General features: G+C 36.8%; 1 protein-coding gene across 1 annotated transcript in view; it reads left to right on the forward strand.

Moving 5' to 3' along the window:
* Positions 1 to 1,029, forward strand: part of GALK2 (galactokinase 2) — a 49,175-nt gene extending 48,146 nt beyond the window's left edge. Inside the window, exon 10 of the mRNA XM_069867001.1 lies at positions 550 to 1,029. Within this exon, the coding sequence (XP_069723102.1) occupies positions 550 to 757 (208 nt within the window). The 3' untranslated portion in view covers positions 758 to 1,029. The remainder of the gene's footprint in view (positions 1 to 549) is intronic.
* The last annotated feature ends 16,654 nt before the right edge of the window (positions 1,030 to 17,683 follow it).

Below are 17,683 nucleotides of genomic sequence, written 5' to 3' on the forward strand. Positions count from 1 at the left end.
AGTTTCTGAACTCTTCTTTTCTTGACTGGCACATTCAGCAGTCCTGCAGAAGCCTGTGAATCTTCAGCGTGTTTTAGATCTGTTCTGGAAGAATAGAGCCATTTGTCTTTGCCACATTAGAAAATGGCTTGCATGCCTACATCCTGTGCAACTGGTTTATGAACCCTCTTTTGTTATTTTTGTCGTGTATTTCTGTTTTCACTTCTGGTGTCTTATGAATGTTGCTAACACAATTCCTTTCTTCTCCCGCTTTCTTCATCTCAGCTGTGCTGTGATCCTTAAAACAGCTGATGCCGAACCATTATACAAGAAGGTGACTTTTGGAATTGTCAAAAATTAAAAAGTGTCAGCAACTCTTCTTTTTGTCCAACCTGGTAACTGCAAATTGCTGTAATGTCACATACAACAAAGCAAACTTCAGAAAATCCACGACACATGTATTTTGTTTAAAATATTCACTAGTTTTCTATAGGCATTTTATATATCATGAATTACTCCTTCTTGGTTTGTTTTACGTGATTTTTTTTTTTTTCTGTTACTTTGTTTTAGGCAATTTGGGGCCACTGGGTCACGTCTGACTGGAGCTGGATGGGGCGGCTGCACTGTGTCAATGGTGCCCACTGACAAGCTGGACACTTTCCTAGAAAATGTTAAAAAAGCTTATTACCAAACCGATGTGCAAAGGTTAGCACTGGAGAATAACAGGCTGTTTGCTACCAAACCCGGAAGAGGAGCTTTGGTTTTTGTTGAGGCCTAAAGAACATAAAAATTTTAAAGAAACTATGTAGGGTATTTAGAACTGGCAGTACTTCCCATGCCACAGTAAATGAATGCCTTTTCTGTTTTTCATTGTAATGAGCGGTTGCTATTATCAAAATATATTTCCGAAGAAGTGATTAAAAGAAAATTCCTTGATCATAAAGCCTTTTTTCATACTAAAAATATCTTTCAGTGTAAACTTGGATTCACAAAACCTGTTGTCAAGCAAAACTGAAATTGAAATAAAGAGCCATACTTCGTTACAGGAAACCTCTCTTCTTTGCTCTTCACTGTCCTAAAAGTAAGACCAGGTGCAGCAATGAACTGTTTTGTTGTCAGGTGGGAACCTTGCAGTGTTTACAGGGCTGTTCAGTGCTCATTCTCCTCAGGTGCTTTTATTCTTCATTTGCTGCAGTCCTCATGTCCTTACTCACATTTACACACGCCCCCTCTCTTATACAATAATGCTCTTTTTATCTTTTGTTTAGAGCATCCTGTAAAAAGGCAAGATGGAACTGAAGCATTCAGTGATTCTATGATTCTAAAAAATTGCAGGGAACTTGCTAAGTATTATGATTTTATGCTCTCCTCAAATAGGATTATGACTGTTGTAACAAATGATAATACTGGAGGCATACCTGTAGGCCAAATAAAACATTAGGAATACGTTACGTTAAGCAAAAAAACTTCCCTTCTAGCAATCTATCTTATGTATCTTTGCGCAAGAGTAACTCGTTATGAAAGTTTCAACAAAAAACACCATCTGTGAGCTATACAATATGACAACATATTCCCCTAAGTGAATGAATAAATAATGAAGAAAAGTTGGGGTTTGAGTTATCCAAATGCCATATTCTAATTGTTGAATCCTAGCTGTGTTTCTCCAAGGTAGAACATTTGTCCTGACCCTGCTTCCAACTGGAAAATTAGGTTCCCGTGCCCCCTCTCACAGCCCACAAGCTTCCACTTCTCTGATCTCTACAACGAAAACTCAAGTTTTTGCTAGTGTCATAATCCTTGCAGCCATAGCAGACACAGCAAGACTTGTCCTGTGCATGTTTTTGTGATACTAAGCACAAGTTAACATCCAGAAGACTGCACTGAGTTAGCGATCTCTCAGAAGACGTCCTCTGTACATTATCCATGCTTATTCAGGCCAAAGCCAAATTCTTACAGGCTACTAATTCTGTGAGAGGACTCAGCCAAATTTGAACACAGCAGATGAACAACAGCCAACACAAACTGCCAGATCTTTTCAGGAACCTCAGAGGAAACATGTAATCGTAATAATATCACCAGAGGAGATTTCTTTTTTCTGATAACTGGGAAAAGTGGAACAGAAAGCGCTGTAAGCTGAGTAAATCAAGTACTTGAGAGAGGAAAAGGGTGGGGTCTGGGCATGATAGAGAGAGATAAAAAGACAGGACTTAGAGGTAGGACAGCTAAAAGGATGCATTAGAGAAGGGGAAAGCAAACAATAAGGGAGACAATTAGCAAGAGGCAGAATTACAGAAAGGTTTAATCTCAAAACATTCACTATTTTTTCCTATGGAAATCGAAATTTTTGTAACCCAATTGCAACGTACTCTCAGCTAAACTTGCAAACACGGGATCCCCAAAATCAACCAACCATAGGTAAATATCTTCAAGAATCTCCAAGATAACCTTAGAGATTTTTAAGAAAATGATGTCACTGCTTTGTTACCAAATGCCTTATTGAATATAATCCTCAGTTTAATTCATAAAGTTCCCGTTCCTAATCCTGTTATAAAAATGGAGCACAATCCATCATGTACCAATCCCTTAATTAATATATTTGCATTGAACTGTAGTGGAGTTGGATTAATGGAAGCATTAATAAGAGTAGGGACTGAATAAAGATATGTTAGAGGATGGGTTTCTTCCTCCTTTTTAAGTTGAGCGTGACACACAAAGTCATGGAATCTTACCAAAACCATGCAGGCCAGTTTTTGGGCTGCAGTACATTTCAAAATTTTTCTGTCAATGAATCTTATATTCTCATAAACAAAGAAAAGGAAAACAGAAAACTGGCACAGTGAAAAAGAATAAAACAGAGCATTCTAAACTCCTGATTTTCTTTCCTTTTTTATTACTTCAATGGTTTTCTCATACTTTTGAAGAAATCTGCAAATAAACTTGAGACATAACTTTCGGTGAAACACGGTATTTGAACTATATACATAAAATCACTCAGGCATATTTTATTTACTGACTATGTATAGGAAGTAAACGTTTCTTTTTAAACAAAGTAAATGGAATGAACCTGTGTTTGGGGGCTGAAGGCTTTTTTCTAGTTTTTAAACCTTTTAAGGCATTTTTCTACATAATGGTAAAAATATCTTAAGTTCAGAGCATGAGAATGATACACCAATGATACACTGGGTGTAAGACAAGCAGCAAGGAAATTAGTAGTATTACTAGCAATAAACCCAGATTTTGGATTGGATGAAAATTTCTACGTACAAAGCAGCAACTCCTAAGCAAGTCTTTCCAGATCTTTTATTTTTAAAAGCTTTTCCAGACTTTGTTTTCCAAATCTTTTCTGTAGATAAAATAATGCTAAGCAGTGTATAAATACACATATTTATATATTTGGAAAAACTAACAAAATTCAACGACAGAGTATCTGCAGAGGCGATGCGTGCTATTAGCACAAACTGGGATTATCAGTGGAGTGTGAGTATTATCTTATTATAATGACTGACTGTAATTCATTCAACCATGAACTTATTCTTACTGTGCAGTAAATGTGTTCTAAACCTTTCCAAAAAGGATTTGGAACGGAGACGCTGTTAGACATCTAAGTGCAGCAACAGTGCCTGGTGCCATATTAATACTCTGCATTATCTTAATCCCGTTGACATGTACATCTTCATCGCTGTATTTGCTGACTGTGTATCTTGTATGTAGGAACACGCTCGTGCTCTGAAATAGGAGGAGAGTTATTTTACCATTCACTTGCTGGGAGGGGATCATGACTGTATATTTGCCATTTGTGCTCTTGGACACAGCACACAAAGGTATGGCAACCTAATATATAATAATTACTTACACAACATCTTTAGGAATATTGGTTCCTAGTTAATATGATCTGAACGCCAACTTTTATTTTAGTAACTGCTGTGTACTTACTCAGTGTAATCCTTCAGAAAATGCCTTTCTGAGTCCATGTGTCTCTTTAATAACATCTTGATGTGTTGGAGCAACTGCTGTGCTACACTTTCAGTCAAGTGAAAGATTTGTAGTTTAACTACAAAGTTTATTTGTTTGCTAAAGAGCGGGCAGATATAGTTAAACGAAGATACACCCAGAACAACATCCACAAGAGCTGCCTTGCTCTAAAGAAAGATACTTTGCAAATTATGGGTGTTAGAGCCTTTCTGATTCTTCTCATTATATGCTTCAAAAAAAAAAAAAAAGAGCACTATAAAAGGACATACTGCAACACATGAAAACCAGACTGAAAAGGCTTAGGCTTAACATCACAAAACCTGTGAATCACGCAGCATGTTAAATTATGTTTTAAATGCTAATTTTGTAATAGAAGGCCACGTGTTGATAAGAGACCAGTTCTCAATGCAGAAATTAGTACAATGGGGAACACAGACCAGCAACTGAAGGTTGCTCCCTGCGATACAGCCTCCTTTGACAGATTTTCCCAGTGCATGCAGGATTGGCAGAGAAAGAGCTGCCAAACGATATTGCTCTCACATCTGTCCTACCTCAGATCTTCAGCCTACCCAGCTTTTTCACCGAAAACCTCCCCTGAGGCTCAATATCCCTTAAAATAGAGACAAAAAGATCAATTCAGTTCATGATTTTATCTCTTATAGCCCACCCTCTGCTTTTGGACTTGTATCAAAAGCAATTAACCACAAGATTTTGCAAGATGCCACGGCCTCCAATAACAGCATCGTGTTTGCGAGGAGATAAAACCTGCCACGGTGCTGATGGCGGCTGGTCCCTAATCTCCTCCGCAATCTCTCATTCTTCATCGGGACTGCAGTGTTCAGTCTAACCAAGGTAGAAGAGATAAAGTCTAACTGATATATTGGAAACTGCTATTTCCTGGGCAGTTTTTTTTTTCCTCAGGTAAGGGATAACTGTTTTACCAGTAAAACCTGTAGATGATCGTTTTCTAGAGCCTCTGAAATCTCAGATTTGGTCAGTGAGTTGAGCAGAACTGAATTTACCCCAGCCCACACTCCCCAGCAAACAGTTCATTTGGTAGGATGACAGAGAAAGAGTTTATCCACAAAACTGATGTGCCCAAAATCTCATATGCAATTAAGGCACTTACGCCAAATTCAGCATATACGCAAGACTAACTAATGGAAAATTTGCAGAGGACTAAAAAATGGTGAAGTTAATCAGACGAGAAGATATTAAAGAGTTTTCAGAGTTAATTGAGCCATAAAATGTTCAAGATTGATTTCCAACAGCAGCGGCTCCTGCAGAAGCAACAAACTGGATGAGGATTTATACAAAAGCATTTGGTATATTTATTGGATTTTAAGTCTAATGCATTTCGAGAATTGCTATTGTCTCCTAAGCACTACTTTGTTGGCCGAAGTTACACACTAATATTAAAAGGAAAAAAAAAAAATCCTCTCCCCACAAAAGCATGTGTCTCTGCACTTGGCACACAAGGCTCAAATAACTCAATAAAGATTAGATGTACTTCAAACTGAAACACACTAGTGCCCAAGCAGCTGTCTTCTTTCCAGCCAAGCTGTGTGTGATTTGGTGTGGGAATATAAATACATTCTATCAGCCAAAGATCAAGCCAGATGTCAGGGCGTTCTTAAAAAGATCCAAATTAATTTTTCAGGAACACTGAAGCAGGTTTGTATGCAAGTCTCACAGCAGTTCCTGAGGATTATTATTAAAGGCCTTTATTTTTTTAAAACATACTTCATATAATGGAAAGGTTTCTTCATGTTGTTCTACATTTTCTGGTTTCTTATCTGTCCCTCATGTGAAAAATCTATAAATTTTTCTTGGCTAAGCTGTTCTGACTTTGAGTGGGATTTTTTTAGTTGTGTTTCTATTGATCAAATATCAGCAGAATTAAATTGTTCTGATTAAATGTTGAAGAGTTTTCTACTGGCTTTCCCTCTGGGAATATCTTTTCTTGTAACTGGCTTCTTCTTGTCCAGGCTTCTGTCTAGAGAAGAATTAAGACAAGACAACCCCATCCTTAAGGAAGAATTCAATGAGCCACTTCTAAGCAGCAATAGCAGCTGCAGAATAATAATTTTTAGTGAAGGTCTGAACCTAATTTTATGATAGAAATATGAAGCTCTAACTTCCATAACTGAATTTAAAAGTCTAACAGAAAACAGGAGCTAAAATCAGAACAAAAAGAGTATAGCAAGGATTTGCAGAATTTTTATCAGGTAAAGTTAAAGCTCTACAGTTGAATCACAAACTTAACCGGAGCCAAATACTAACTATGAATAGAAAGATTTGGGAAAAGAGTTAAACATCAAGAAAAATATACCTATTGTTCTGTTTTTCAGGTTATTTATGGTCAGGATATATCCATTTACATTCCTGTGCAACTCTTTCTACAGCAAATCCAAATACCAGCAGCAGAGCAGATGATGAGCTTTCAAAAGCCTTGATTATTTCTTTCTTCTCTTTTTCCATTTGAGAGAATGAAAGGAGGCCTGGGCAGCTTTTGTTTCTGAAGATCTATAACCTGATGATGGCCAATGGGGAGAGGGGGGCACTGTTGCAAATGATTTTCAGTACTTCCTCTAGAGGGAATAGGAGGGCTCGCGTAAGCTGCTTCAAGAGACCGACTTACAGGCCTCTCGCTATTGTGTTGAAAAATTCCAAAATTTACTGTCTTGTCTGAAATTCAGAAAATATTTAACTTTCTTGATCGTGAGATTTCAAGGTTTTGCCTTCACAAAGCTGGTTTTTGGTAAAACAAATTAAATGGTTAAATGAATAAAAATTCATTGACCGAAAATAAGTAAAGATTTGTAGGATTTCTTAGCATTATACAAAACTAGGAGTCTCTTGCACATAAGCTGCTCTTGGGGCCCTTGTTTCTCCCTGTCTCAGCTGTGCTCATTCAGCAAGAAAAATCTGCTCAGATCCTCTGGAAGGGAGAGAACATCCGTGCCAAGAAATGCTCATCAGCTCCCACAGCAAACTTGAGTTAGGAGCCTCGAGACCGTGCTGCACATATTACACTTCTGTTCCATCCCTAAGAAAATGGTAGTGACTTTGTAAGCTCTTTCAAGTGAGCCCAAGGGGTTGGGTTAACAGAGTTTGAATCTCAACTATCTGCTTTAGCTCCATGAGTGAGATTTATTTTATTTCTATGTAGGTGGTCTCTTAGTTCTTAAATGCAATTAGCATACAGTTGTTGCTGGATGGTTTTATTTATTTTTTAAAGTGCCGACTACTGGACTTGCTTGCATAGTTCTAGAGTTTCCAGAATTGACTTTTGTGCTCCACAAGCCTATTTTCAGGAAATATTTTGTAAGGGGGATGATATTTTGAACTCTACTTTTATGGTTGCAAAGGCTTCTCTTCTTTTTAACTCCCTTTGTCTGTTCATTAGGGACCATCTTTAATTCTTAGATGTGTTTTTTGGAGATAAGTTCCTTTCCTTTGAAATATTTACCACTAAAGAAACCCTGTTAAAAGGGCTTTAAGTCTTTAGACAAAATTACGCATTTATTTTATGAGATTCTACGCTGTGTAATGTTCCGAGTGGTGCATTGAAGTTTACATAGTTGTCTATTTTTAGGTTTTCTCTAGACATTTGCTGACATGCTCATTAGCTGCCTTCTGTTCAGTACATAAATGGATGAAAAAACATCCGTCTTGATTTGTTTTAGCTGCAAAATGAATAAGAGGTTTTAGTCTTTTAATCAAACTATGAAAAATTGCAACATCCTGGGTTTTTTGAGGATGACATGGATGAGTAGTATGTAGTGTTTCCAACTTTTATTGCAGTCTTGTTTTCTGTGATTCAGGAATTTATAATTCATACTCTCAAAAAATCTGAACATTTCTGAAAATCAACATCGTGCATACTGCAAATCGCAATAAACGTGTCAGCAAAAGTGGGTGTACTAACAGTTTATGGTGGCTAATTTGCTAATTGGTTCTTTTTATATAAATGGACAAATTACAACTGCCCATTGTGGTCACATTAAAGGAAGAATGGTGTGGAAATTTCTGTTCTCAATAAACCCATAAAGAAATGGACATAACTTATTTTCAGACAGAATTTTGCTCATAATATGAACAGACACCTAAAATCTGCTGAGAAAAACATAACTGGTTTCACAAGAACTCTAAAATTTTCTTTTTATCCCAATAGTCAGCCTAATAACAAATCTTACAATTTTTCCTTGTAAAGTTCATAAAAACAACAAATACAAAAACACCACACAGAATGTTGGAAAAAAGGGAGTTTCCCACTCTTATATACGATGTTGCAAAACTGTTGAAGTCAGTGTACTGCAACACAGAATCTGACACCTAAATACACTGAATAAGAGCTGCCCCACTGTAAAATAAGCTGCGTTCTTTCTAAGCAAGCTGGGACTATCCTATGCTGAATACTCTATAGTGAAAAGCAGGGGCAACCTATTTGTTTAGCGTGTTGTGTGCAAACACTTCAATATACAGAAGATCAAAGTTCTAGGAATTCCAGTCAGAATAAGTTTCAGGGCCACTCAAGTCTTCATAAAATGCTCCCAAACCAGTCAACTTACAACAATTTCATATGCATCATGAAAAGAACAGAATTAATTAGGAAATCTTTGCTTCTGAACCCCTTTGGTTTAAGATATAAACATAAAGGGCTCTGAATGTCTGTACTACATAACAGATAAATCTTCTCTGCATTTGGAAAGATAGATGCCAGAGAGAAATACGTCCAAATTCAGAAAAGACTCTAAACTTCCTCAAGATTTATACATGTTTGGATCCAAAGAGTATAGTTCAGGGCCATAATAGAACCAAGTCTATATATAAAGCTAGAATCCAGATATTACAGGAGTTTCATTTCATTTTGTGAGGTTTGATTTACGTTTCTTATTCCCCAAAAAACCCAACAGAAATTGAATAAAGTGACCAAGCTGAAGCACAGACTTACTTAAGACATTGTAAATCATACGTTAGGTTAAAGGATAACAAAATGAAGAACCAACCAAATTTTTTTCTGTATTTCTAAGTTTCTCTCTTAGGCAAACCACTTGCTGAGATTGTCTGCATTACTGTGGTCTGTCTCAGTCTTGAAAAGAGAAAACTGTCCCAGCCATTGTGGATCCTAGCAGAAAAAGGAAACACAATAAATGGGTGATACTTTAGCAACGCATTCTTCTCTGCCCTGCCCCAGCTGGTTTAAATCATCTTGGCAAAAAGTTTTGAAGAAAGTTTTTTAAACACGATACAGGTTGGGAGGAGAAAAGGATATGGTTGTTTGTAAAACTAGTCCTGCAAGTCAAGGAACATGGCACAGCACAATGTGTTTCATGTATTTTAAGACAGCAAGAGAACAAAGGACTTGGATACCAAAGTCTGAAGAGCACACGCTTGCCTTCTGGATCTGAACTGATAGAAGAGGACTCTAAAAATGAGAGAAATATCAATAAATGATATTACCAAACCAACTGTCTGAAAATAACAGGAGAAACGAACAGGAACTTTTACACGCGTATCAAAAAAATTTATGCTGAGAATGTTTTGGTGGAAAAAAAAAATCTTAGTTTAAAGATTTAAACTAAGTAGTATACTATATGACAGTGATATTGGTATAAGAAGGGATCAGAATTTCTGTCAAAGACTGATGGCAATGATCTAACGTGACGTGAGACCATTTTCCATTTCAAACAGGAAATCTGCAGACTACAGTAGGCATAAGACCAAGAGCATAAACACCTGGAAGTAAGCTTGAGTTATTGTAAAATCAATACAGGATTTCACACACAGTAATCTTTTAAAAAAAAAATAAAAATCAAGGTGTGTGATAAAGAGTTCTATTAAGAAAGAATCTAGTGGACCCCATTTTAAAATGCAGTTTACTACAATCATGCTCTTGCCTTAATCTGTCAAACTAATTCTTATCTACGGCTAAAGCGTTTCCCTTTCATGAACATTGAAAGCATTCAAATATGAAAGTAATAAAACCATATAAAGCACATAAAACCAATGCAGCACAAACAGAGCTTATAAAAGTCCGACATAAATGCAGCACTATACAAACCCAACTACAGTATAATCTATGCAACAAATTTAAAGACTACCTTTCTGTCTGACTTCGTCTACTTTAAAAAAATCCAAACAAATCACACCTAAAATTACTGCAAGTGCAAATCAATAGAGAAAAATCTCTTTGTGTTTCAGTTTCTTTTCTCAGTTACCTGTAGTGTTGTCTCAGATTCTGATATTGCCACTACATAGACAATTTTACCCTGTAGACTATTTTAGTAGCACAGTTTGTAAACATTAACATGGCTTTTGTTAGTGACCTACCTATAGTATACACCTTCTAATATCAGAAGTACGTAAAGCAAACCTCTTACAGTTTTGTATTCCTCTGGCATATCACTCACACGTTCACAATACATAATATATTTCTTTATCTACCATCTATTTTCTATCTTCAAGCAGATCTTTGCAAATTATGTCCTTTGCTAGCAAAAATATAAAGATCATAATAGTTTAACTTACTGGCAATACATAAAAATTGCTGTCTTCCTATTTTTCTGACATCCCTTTTCATCATGCAGCATTTTCTTCATAGGGTAGGATACGCATCACACTTTCAGTAAAATGTTAAACAAAACCTCCCCTTAGCACATTTTCCACAGTATTTTGCTAGAGAAAACGCTACGCAAAAAGATTTCACTCTAGATAATGAATCAGTTAATGAGAAATGGTGCTAAAAAGGTTATCCACCTTCTGCACCGTAACAGATTAAACTACATTATTGGGAGCATAATGATCTGTCAATTCATTGGAAATTAGACAATATTTCACTATTACCAGCAATAAAACACAGACTCTTAGCTCTATCTCAGATGTTTTTAAAAGGCTATTATTAATAATCTTAGATTCCTAGGGTAGTAGAAAGTAAATACCCAGTCTCACAAGACTGACATCCCTCTGCCTGCTTGTCCCCAGCCCACACGTTTACTGATCTGAAAAATGAGCTATAGAACAAGGGCATGTAACAAATTATAAACCATTACTGAATAAATGGAGTACGTAAGCATGATGTGCTGAACTTTTTAGATAGAACTTTGGTACCCTCACACTCGTTCAGAAAAGCTATTAGAGAAATTTGTTCACTTCTTGAAGGTTTTGAAATAAACAAGCATGAGAGTTCTAACTGGCAGTTTTACAGTAAGTTGTCAGGCATCCATGAAGACAAAGCCAGATCTTAACTGGGCAAATACATCTTAGCCACAGGTTATAAAGCAGACATAGATGTACAAAACTATCAAGACAGGAAAACAAAAAACTTTGGAAGAACAGCGAGAAAAGCTTTACATTTTTGCATAACAGGAAATCCACTGAACCAAAAAGAATTACAAATAACCACTAACATGCCTCATTTGCCTTAAAGAAACACAAAAGCCCCTAAAATGAAAAATAACATCATCGAATAAGAACCACAAAGTGAAGAATTTTATTTTTAAAAAAGTCTTTGAACACAGCAGCTCAGTGCACAGAGAAGATGATGGAGTTGAAGACAAAGAACTGCTAAAATAGAACTGGAATGAAGCTAAGATGAAATAACCTCCTCAAGTTCTGATGCTGGCAGACAAACACTATTCAAAAAAAATTTTCCAGCAATGACAATTATCCCATAGGGCTTTAAACCACTTTATATACTCACAAAAAGAATATGTGTGAGAATATTGTTCCAGACTGTTGAAAATTCGCAAAAGAGGGAAGAAGTTACCAAGCACTTCCAGATCAGTTAATTTGAATTCTTAGAAAGATGTTAGAAACCAAAGGGGAAGAAAGGCTACGTTGTACCAAGATTTTGCTGTTTCACGAGTAAACATCTACTTCAGGAGCCTGCATCTCACAACTTTTATTTTTTGCCTTTGCCGAGCACAAACGTGGATGACTCTACATAATTTATTTCAACTATGCCCTACTATGGGCATAGTCATAGGGATACTCAGTTCTTCAAAGTTTCAGAAGCGTTTGGGAGATACTGGTAGAAAAAGAAAGATCTGTGACAGTGAACGTATATTTGGGCAACATATGTAAAATCTGTAGTTAAAAGTAAGTACTCCCCCCTCCTTTTTTTCCCCACTTGTCCTTTCCTACACAGTAACAGAGGAGGCAGCGATCCCCTCCAGAAGCTCAATAATACCTTCAAAGTTCATCTGAGAACTCTCTTAGCAAAGCAATGACTTCAAGGAGTGCGAACAAGACACTGTGTTCAAGTACAGAGCTTCAGAAAGGCATGAATGTAGCTCCAGGTGACTTCTCTGTAGAGACGCAAGGTGGAAAAATTCTTTGGCCACATCCTAGTTATAGTAAACTCTTTCTGGAGAAGCTCTAATCACAAATGAAGAATAATTTTGACTGCCTCATAGCGAGTTATTCCATGACCCGTTATTAAAGTGGTCATTCTGTCTGCAGAGATGCAAATAATAAAACCAAATTAAGGTAAAATTGAAAAGGCTTGTTTTTTTCAAGCATAGCTCAGGACTTTCTGAAACCAATGAGTGTAAAAACACTTCAGCCTTAAGCTGTGAATTTAAGAAAGAAAATGAATAAAGTAATGTGCCAAATTAAACTGAATTATAATGTAACCTTGTTCACAACACGGTGTTCACAGACACGCTGTCTGGGTACAATATGTGTGTGCGGCATGGAGATCAGCCACTGCACATAGAAGTGACAGACATGACAAAAAGAAAAGAAAAAAGAAAGATACAGCACCAAGCGGGTGGACAAGGGCCTGAAAGGCTGATCAACAGAAGTAAAGAGATGTCACGAGTGCAGGGTATCCTCTGAGAGGGAAACACCCTCTTTCCTTTTTTCCTTACTGTAAGCACCCAGCTTTGAGGTGCTGCATAAAAGGATGGTCAGAGGCCACACTTAAATGCATCTCGACATTTGCTGAATTGTTGGCTTTGTCTCTGATAACATTATGATTGCAATTGGATCTGAATAAGGCCCCGCATGTCTGAAATCTGACGTTTTCCAAATTACATCATTTGGTTTAATTAAAATACTGCTTCTTGCCACAAACTTCTCATTTGTGTTACATGTGAACACTAGATACTCAAATGGTTGAGGAGTTTGAACTTCACAAAATGGTTAACAGGAATTCTTGTATAACTCCTATGACCTCACCCATAATCCTTATGAGCAATGCAAAAATAATAGTTCTGAGGCTTATTCCTCTTCCTTTTATAATCCTCCACCGTCGGTAAGTCCAGAAACCATTTAAACAACATAAGTGTTTAAAGAGAGTTAATAAGACTTAATTAAGGAAGCCTTAATCAAGAATAACCATGACTAGACAAATCCTGATTTTGACACGCTTCTCATCAACAGAATTAACGTTCATTTACAGTCCACTGATGGACAGTTTAACTAAAGGCAGAATATACCCCTAAGAATAATTTTATTGCTGACAGTAATACTTGGATTAAAATTAGCACAGCATGATTTTTAAACCCCAAATTGGGTCTGCAGAGAAGGCAGTTAAAAGGGTTGGATTTTTACTCACAAACTAAGCAAGCTTGATCTGGAAGTTATTAACAGATAATAAACGTAACCTTCTCCACTCACTCCCAAGATGCCATCTCTACAGTCACTTTTCTGAATACAGTTGTATTTTTACAACACGTCATCCTACAGAGAAGAGTCTCACAGGCTTTCATTTTATCTGATTTGTCCCTTACTGCTAAGGAATCGGTGCCTTCTCTTCAACAGGACTCAGTTCCTACCAAGGAGAAAGGAGAGCAATGAAAGAGAGACCAGCATTGTTGTATAAAGTGCTGAAACTTCTAACTTCTGAAGTTTTCCAGATATACAAGAATTATGAAAATGCTTTTCAAAACATGACCCCAATTTAAAAAGAAAGAAACAGGAGGGGTTTATAGAAGTAGTGCTATTGCCATCTGTGTCCAGAGATGTGATACAAGGTTTTCATAGAGAAGCTGGTTTACCATGTTAAGATCCACAACATTTTATTCTGCTGTTGAAGAGAGACGAACACCTTATCCTCTTTCCTCACTGTGTAAGGGTCTCAGAATTAGACCTGGTGCAAATATCATGTCACCTGCTCCTCCGGTTTGAAATTAGGTGCTTTATTGGTCCTATTATCCCTGGAGAAAAATTAATTTGTTAAAAGAAATAAGGTTGGGTGAATCAAGGAAAATTAAAGGGAAAGACATTCAGTACTGAAGGGACTATGTACAGGATAAGTATAGCACAAAACAAGATGTCAGATAGAGCCTTCACAGTAAAAATTGTGTGTTCCAGAAGAGGTAATGGGAGAAAGATATTTCAAAAAGTGACCAACATATAATTCCAGCACCAATGCAAAAGAACAACCTTGACAGTCATGAGATACTGCTTAATTCCTCTGAGTCTTCTCAAAATCTTGAGGGGAAAAAAGTGAGAAAAAGATGGCTTTCCAAAGAAGCCTGTGCAGCTAAGGTATCCAGGCTCTGAGTAAGAGTGGAATTAGATAATTTAAAGATCAAGGAGATTTGCTATTGGTTCCTTCTTCTTATTTAAATACAGAATATATAGATTATGTTTTCTGCTCATGATCGGATAAGAAAACTTTAAAAATAAAAATTAACATTTTGAGAGTTTATATGACTAACAGTCATCAGAGAGCCAAAAGCTGCATCTGCTTTACTACATTTGAAAATCTGACTTCTCTCAGTAGAAAAAAATAAGACGTATCTGGATTGTTTCTTGTTATAACAGAAGAATACAAGGACAGCTGTACCCAGTCAAACCAAAAGGTACACAGAGTGCAGTATCCATTTTCCAGCTCTGACCATCAATGCGTAAGGAAGACTAAGAATGTGGCAACCACATAGTGATATTTCTGAGGAAATCTCTCTTGGCCACAAGCATTTTGTGGCTCAGGAACCAGAGGTAGTCACTCTGTTTAATAGCCCTGTATGAGTTTTTCTCTAACTAGTTCAGTAATCTCTGAAACTTATTAAAACTTAGTATCTACAGAGTCCTTCATACATATTGTATGAAGAGCCATTTCTATTTTATTTTAGTTTAATCTGATATTCTGCTAGTGTCTTTGGCTTTAAAATTAAGAAATAATCAGAGAGCTTCTTGTAACATAAAATCTTGCAACAGACAGCTGAAGACTTTTACATTTGAAGACATCTTGCAAACAGAAAGCTCTTCTCCCAGACTGTCCTCTGGCAGAAGGAACGGAGGCTCCTTTAACTGATTGCACTCATTTAATATTCCCAGACTACTGGATAAGAATTTCCACATTCTGGATTCAATATTTTCAAGTTTTTATACTATAATCAAAAATTTTAATAGCAATTTTGTCAAATATATTAATGATAGACTATATTTTTCAGAGAGATGACCTTACAATGCTTTAGCCAGATGAAGATCAGCTGTTCCTTTTATAAGTCTGTGAATAATGAGCTTGTCTGCAGACCAAGATACCAAGATGCACAATTGTTAAAATGAACCTCACTTATTTCTGTCCTTAAATAAAGCAATCACACTTCACTTAACTCAGTTCTTAAGCAAAACAAATAGCTTGCAGGTAAAGTAAACTGCTTTTCTCAGTAGTGATTCACTCTGAGGCACTGACAGTATATAGCAATCTAAACTCTTCTCAATAGCCTTGCTGGGAGGAAAAGAGTCAAAAAAAGGCAAATAAAGTCAAGCAGAAGAGCAGCTCTGGTCCACAACCATTTTTCAGAACTCACCTTGACCTGTTCCTAGCAGAACTATTCCATTATTGGGATTGTTCGTTTTATACAGATGTTCTTTCAACAAAATGTTGGACATTCATAATTACGTCTACAAAAAAACAGAGAATAAACTATACAGAAATGCATCATCCTGAAAACAAGGGCCACTTAATGGAGTGACAAACTAGTCTGTTTCCCAAGGTGTATAGATGTGATCAATGTGATGTGGCACCCAAACAGGATCAATCAATTAGCAATCAAATAACATCAGAATGTTCTGGTAGCCAGTTACCAAAATTTAATATCTTCTTGCTGCTAGCACTGCTGCCCAGACTTCAGCTTCTTCAGTACCAATGCTGTTGCTAACAGTAGAAGGAATCATTACATTTTCCCTTGATTATTTTGTTTCTTAGCAGCAAATTTTACTGTACAAGTCATAATGGAGGTGAGTGATCACCTTGGTCCTTGAGAAAAATTTCTGCCTCCCAGTAAGTATGGGAAATCTTGCACGTGAGGTTATTTTAAATACGCCACATCATACTGGCACAGCTACTGCGCTGCTCTCAAGTGGAAAGTGGTTTCAGGAGCAGGGTTCTCTATGTCTAAAATTTCCAGAGACCACTGCAAATTACGTGCTGCATATGAGCAAATTATATCAGATGAGCAACACGTACTCTTTACCTCATTAATGAAGGTCTAAGTAGCCACATATCAGGGCTGCTGATGTTTCATCATACTAGAAATACCAGCAATATCTAGAGGTGCGTATAAAGTTTGTAGATAGCATTCAGTACTTTGAATCAGCTGCTTCTGAAGAACAAGCTTTTGGGAGTTTGTGTGTTTTCAATATTATTACTTTCATATCACCTTTAGTGCCATCTCCCACACACAATCATGAAATAGCATGGAAACTTGCCCGATAGTTATATTGTTCCTAACAAAATACAGCAGTAATGGTAAGAACTCAAAACAAAACTGATTGTATTAGCTCAGAGACTGTCTTTTTCGATATCTTACCCACATCTTATCTCACCGATATCTTAATGCGTGGTGGGAAGGTATGAAAAGCTGTGTTGCTAGCTGAATGACGTGAACGTGTCTTGAGTAGTATTCAGAACAGATCAGTTGAAGAGAAGACAAGCAGGCCACCCAGGAAGACCAACCTTCATGACTGGCCTCCAGAATATTTTTCCCCTTTTGCGGTGCAAGGCAATAATTGGATCAGAGTTTGCCTTTAACATCTGCTGCTGGTTGAGATCTCTCTGACTGGCTTTTCCAGCTTCATCTGAGATACATTTTGAACATTATTACTTCCCATGACCTAGTGTCAAAGTCTGATAGAGAAAGTGATCTGGTAGTGTTACCTTCCAGTATTTAATATAAGCTCTGGGTAGAAACAGCTGGAAACAATATCACATTTGCTACAATAAATTTTCAAAGGAATTTGTTAAAAACGTCTCCTATCTACAAAGAGCTGATATAGATAATAGACTTATAAATTGAAGGTGTGTGCAGAAGAAAAGCCACATGAGCAAACTGCTCAAGACGAGTACCTCATCAAGTTACATCGGACATATTCAGAAGTAAATTGACATCTTATAAAGTCGCATGGAAGACTACATACAATTTTACCCCAAACTCTGAATTCAAATTCTCCCAGTTAAAATAAAGTAGGATCAGATTACCTTGTGTTTCTCATATTTACTACTTAGTAATCATTAAGCTGAGAAGGGATTCTGCTATACCTCTGCACATGCAGCTGCCATTGATTTCAGTAAATGCTTAGCATGCAGAAACTTAGGATGAACTCTGAGCCTGCTCTAGTATCGTACACAAATTGTACTACATAAGCTTTCACTCTGCTGGTTTGTTTCCAGCTTCAATGAAAGCATTTTAGTCTCAAAAAATGTTTTTTATTATTTTGACTTAAAAACAGAGTATCTAGATCATCATTAGTCACTGCAGCATGCCATGAAATA

This window comes from Phaenicophaeus curvirostris, chromosome 12, assembly GCF_032191515.1.
Source record: "Phaenicophaeus curvirostris isolate KB17595 chromosome 12, BPBGC_Pcur_1.0, whole genome shotgun sequence".
Classification (NCBI taxonomy): domain Eukaryota; kingdom Metazoa; phylum Chordata; class Aves; order Cuculiformes; family Cuculidae; genus Phaenicophaeus; species Phaenicophaeus curvirostris.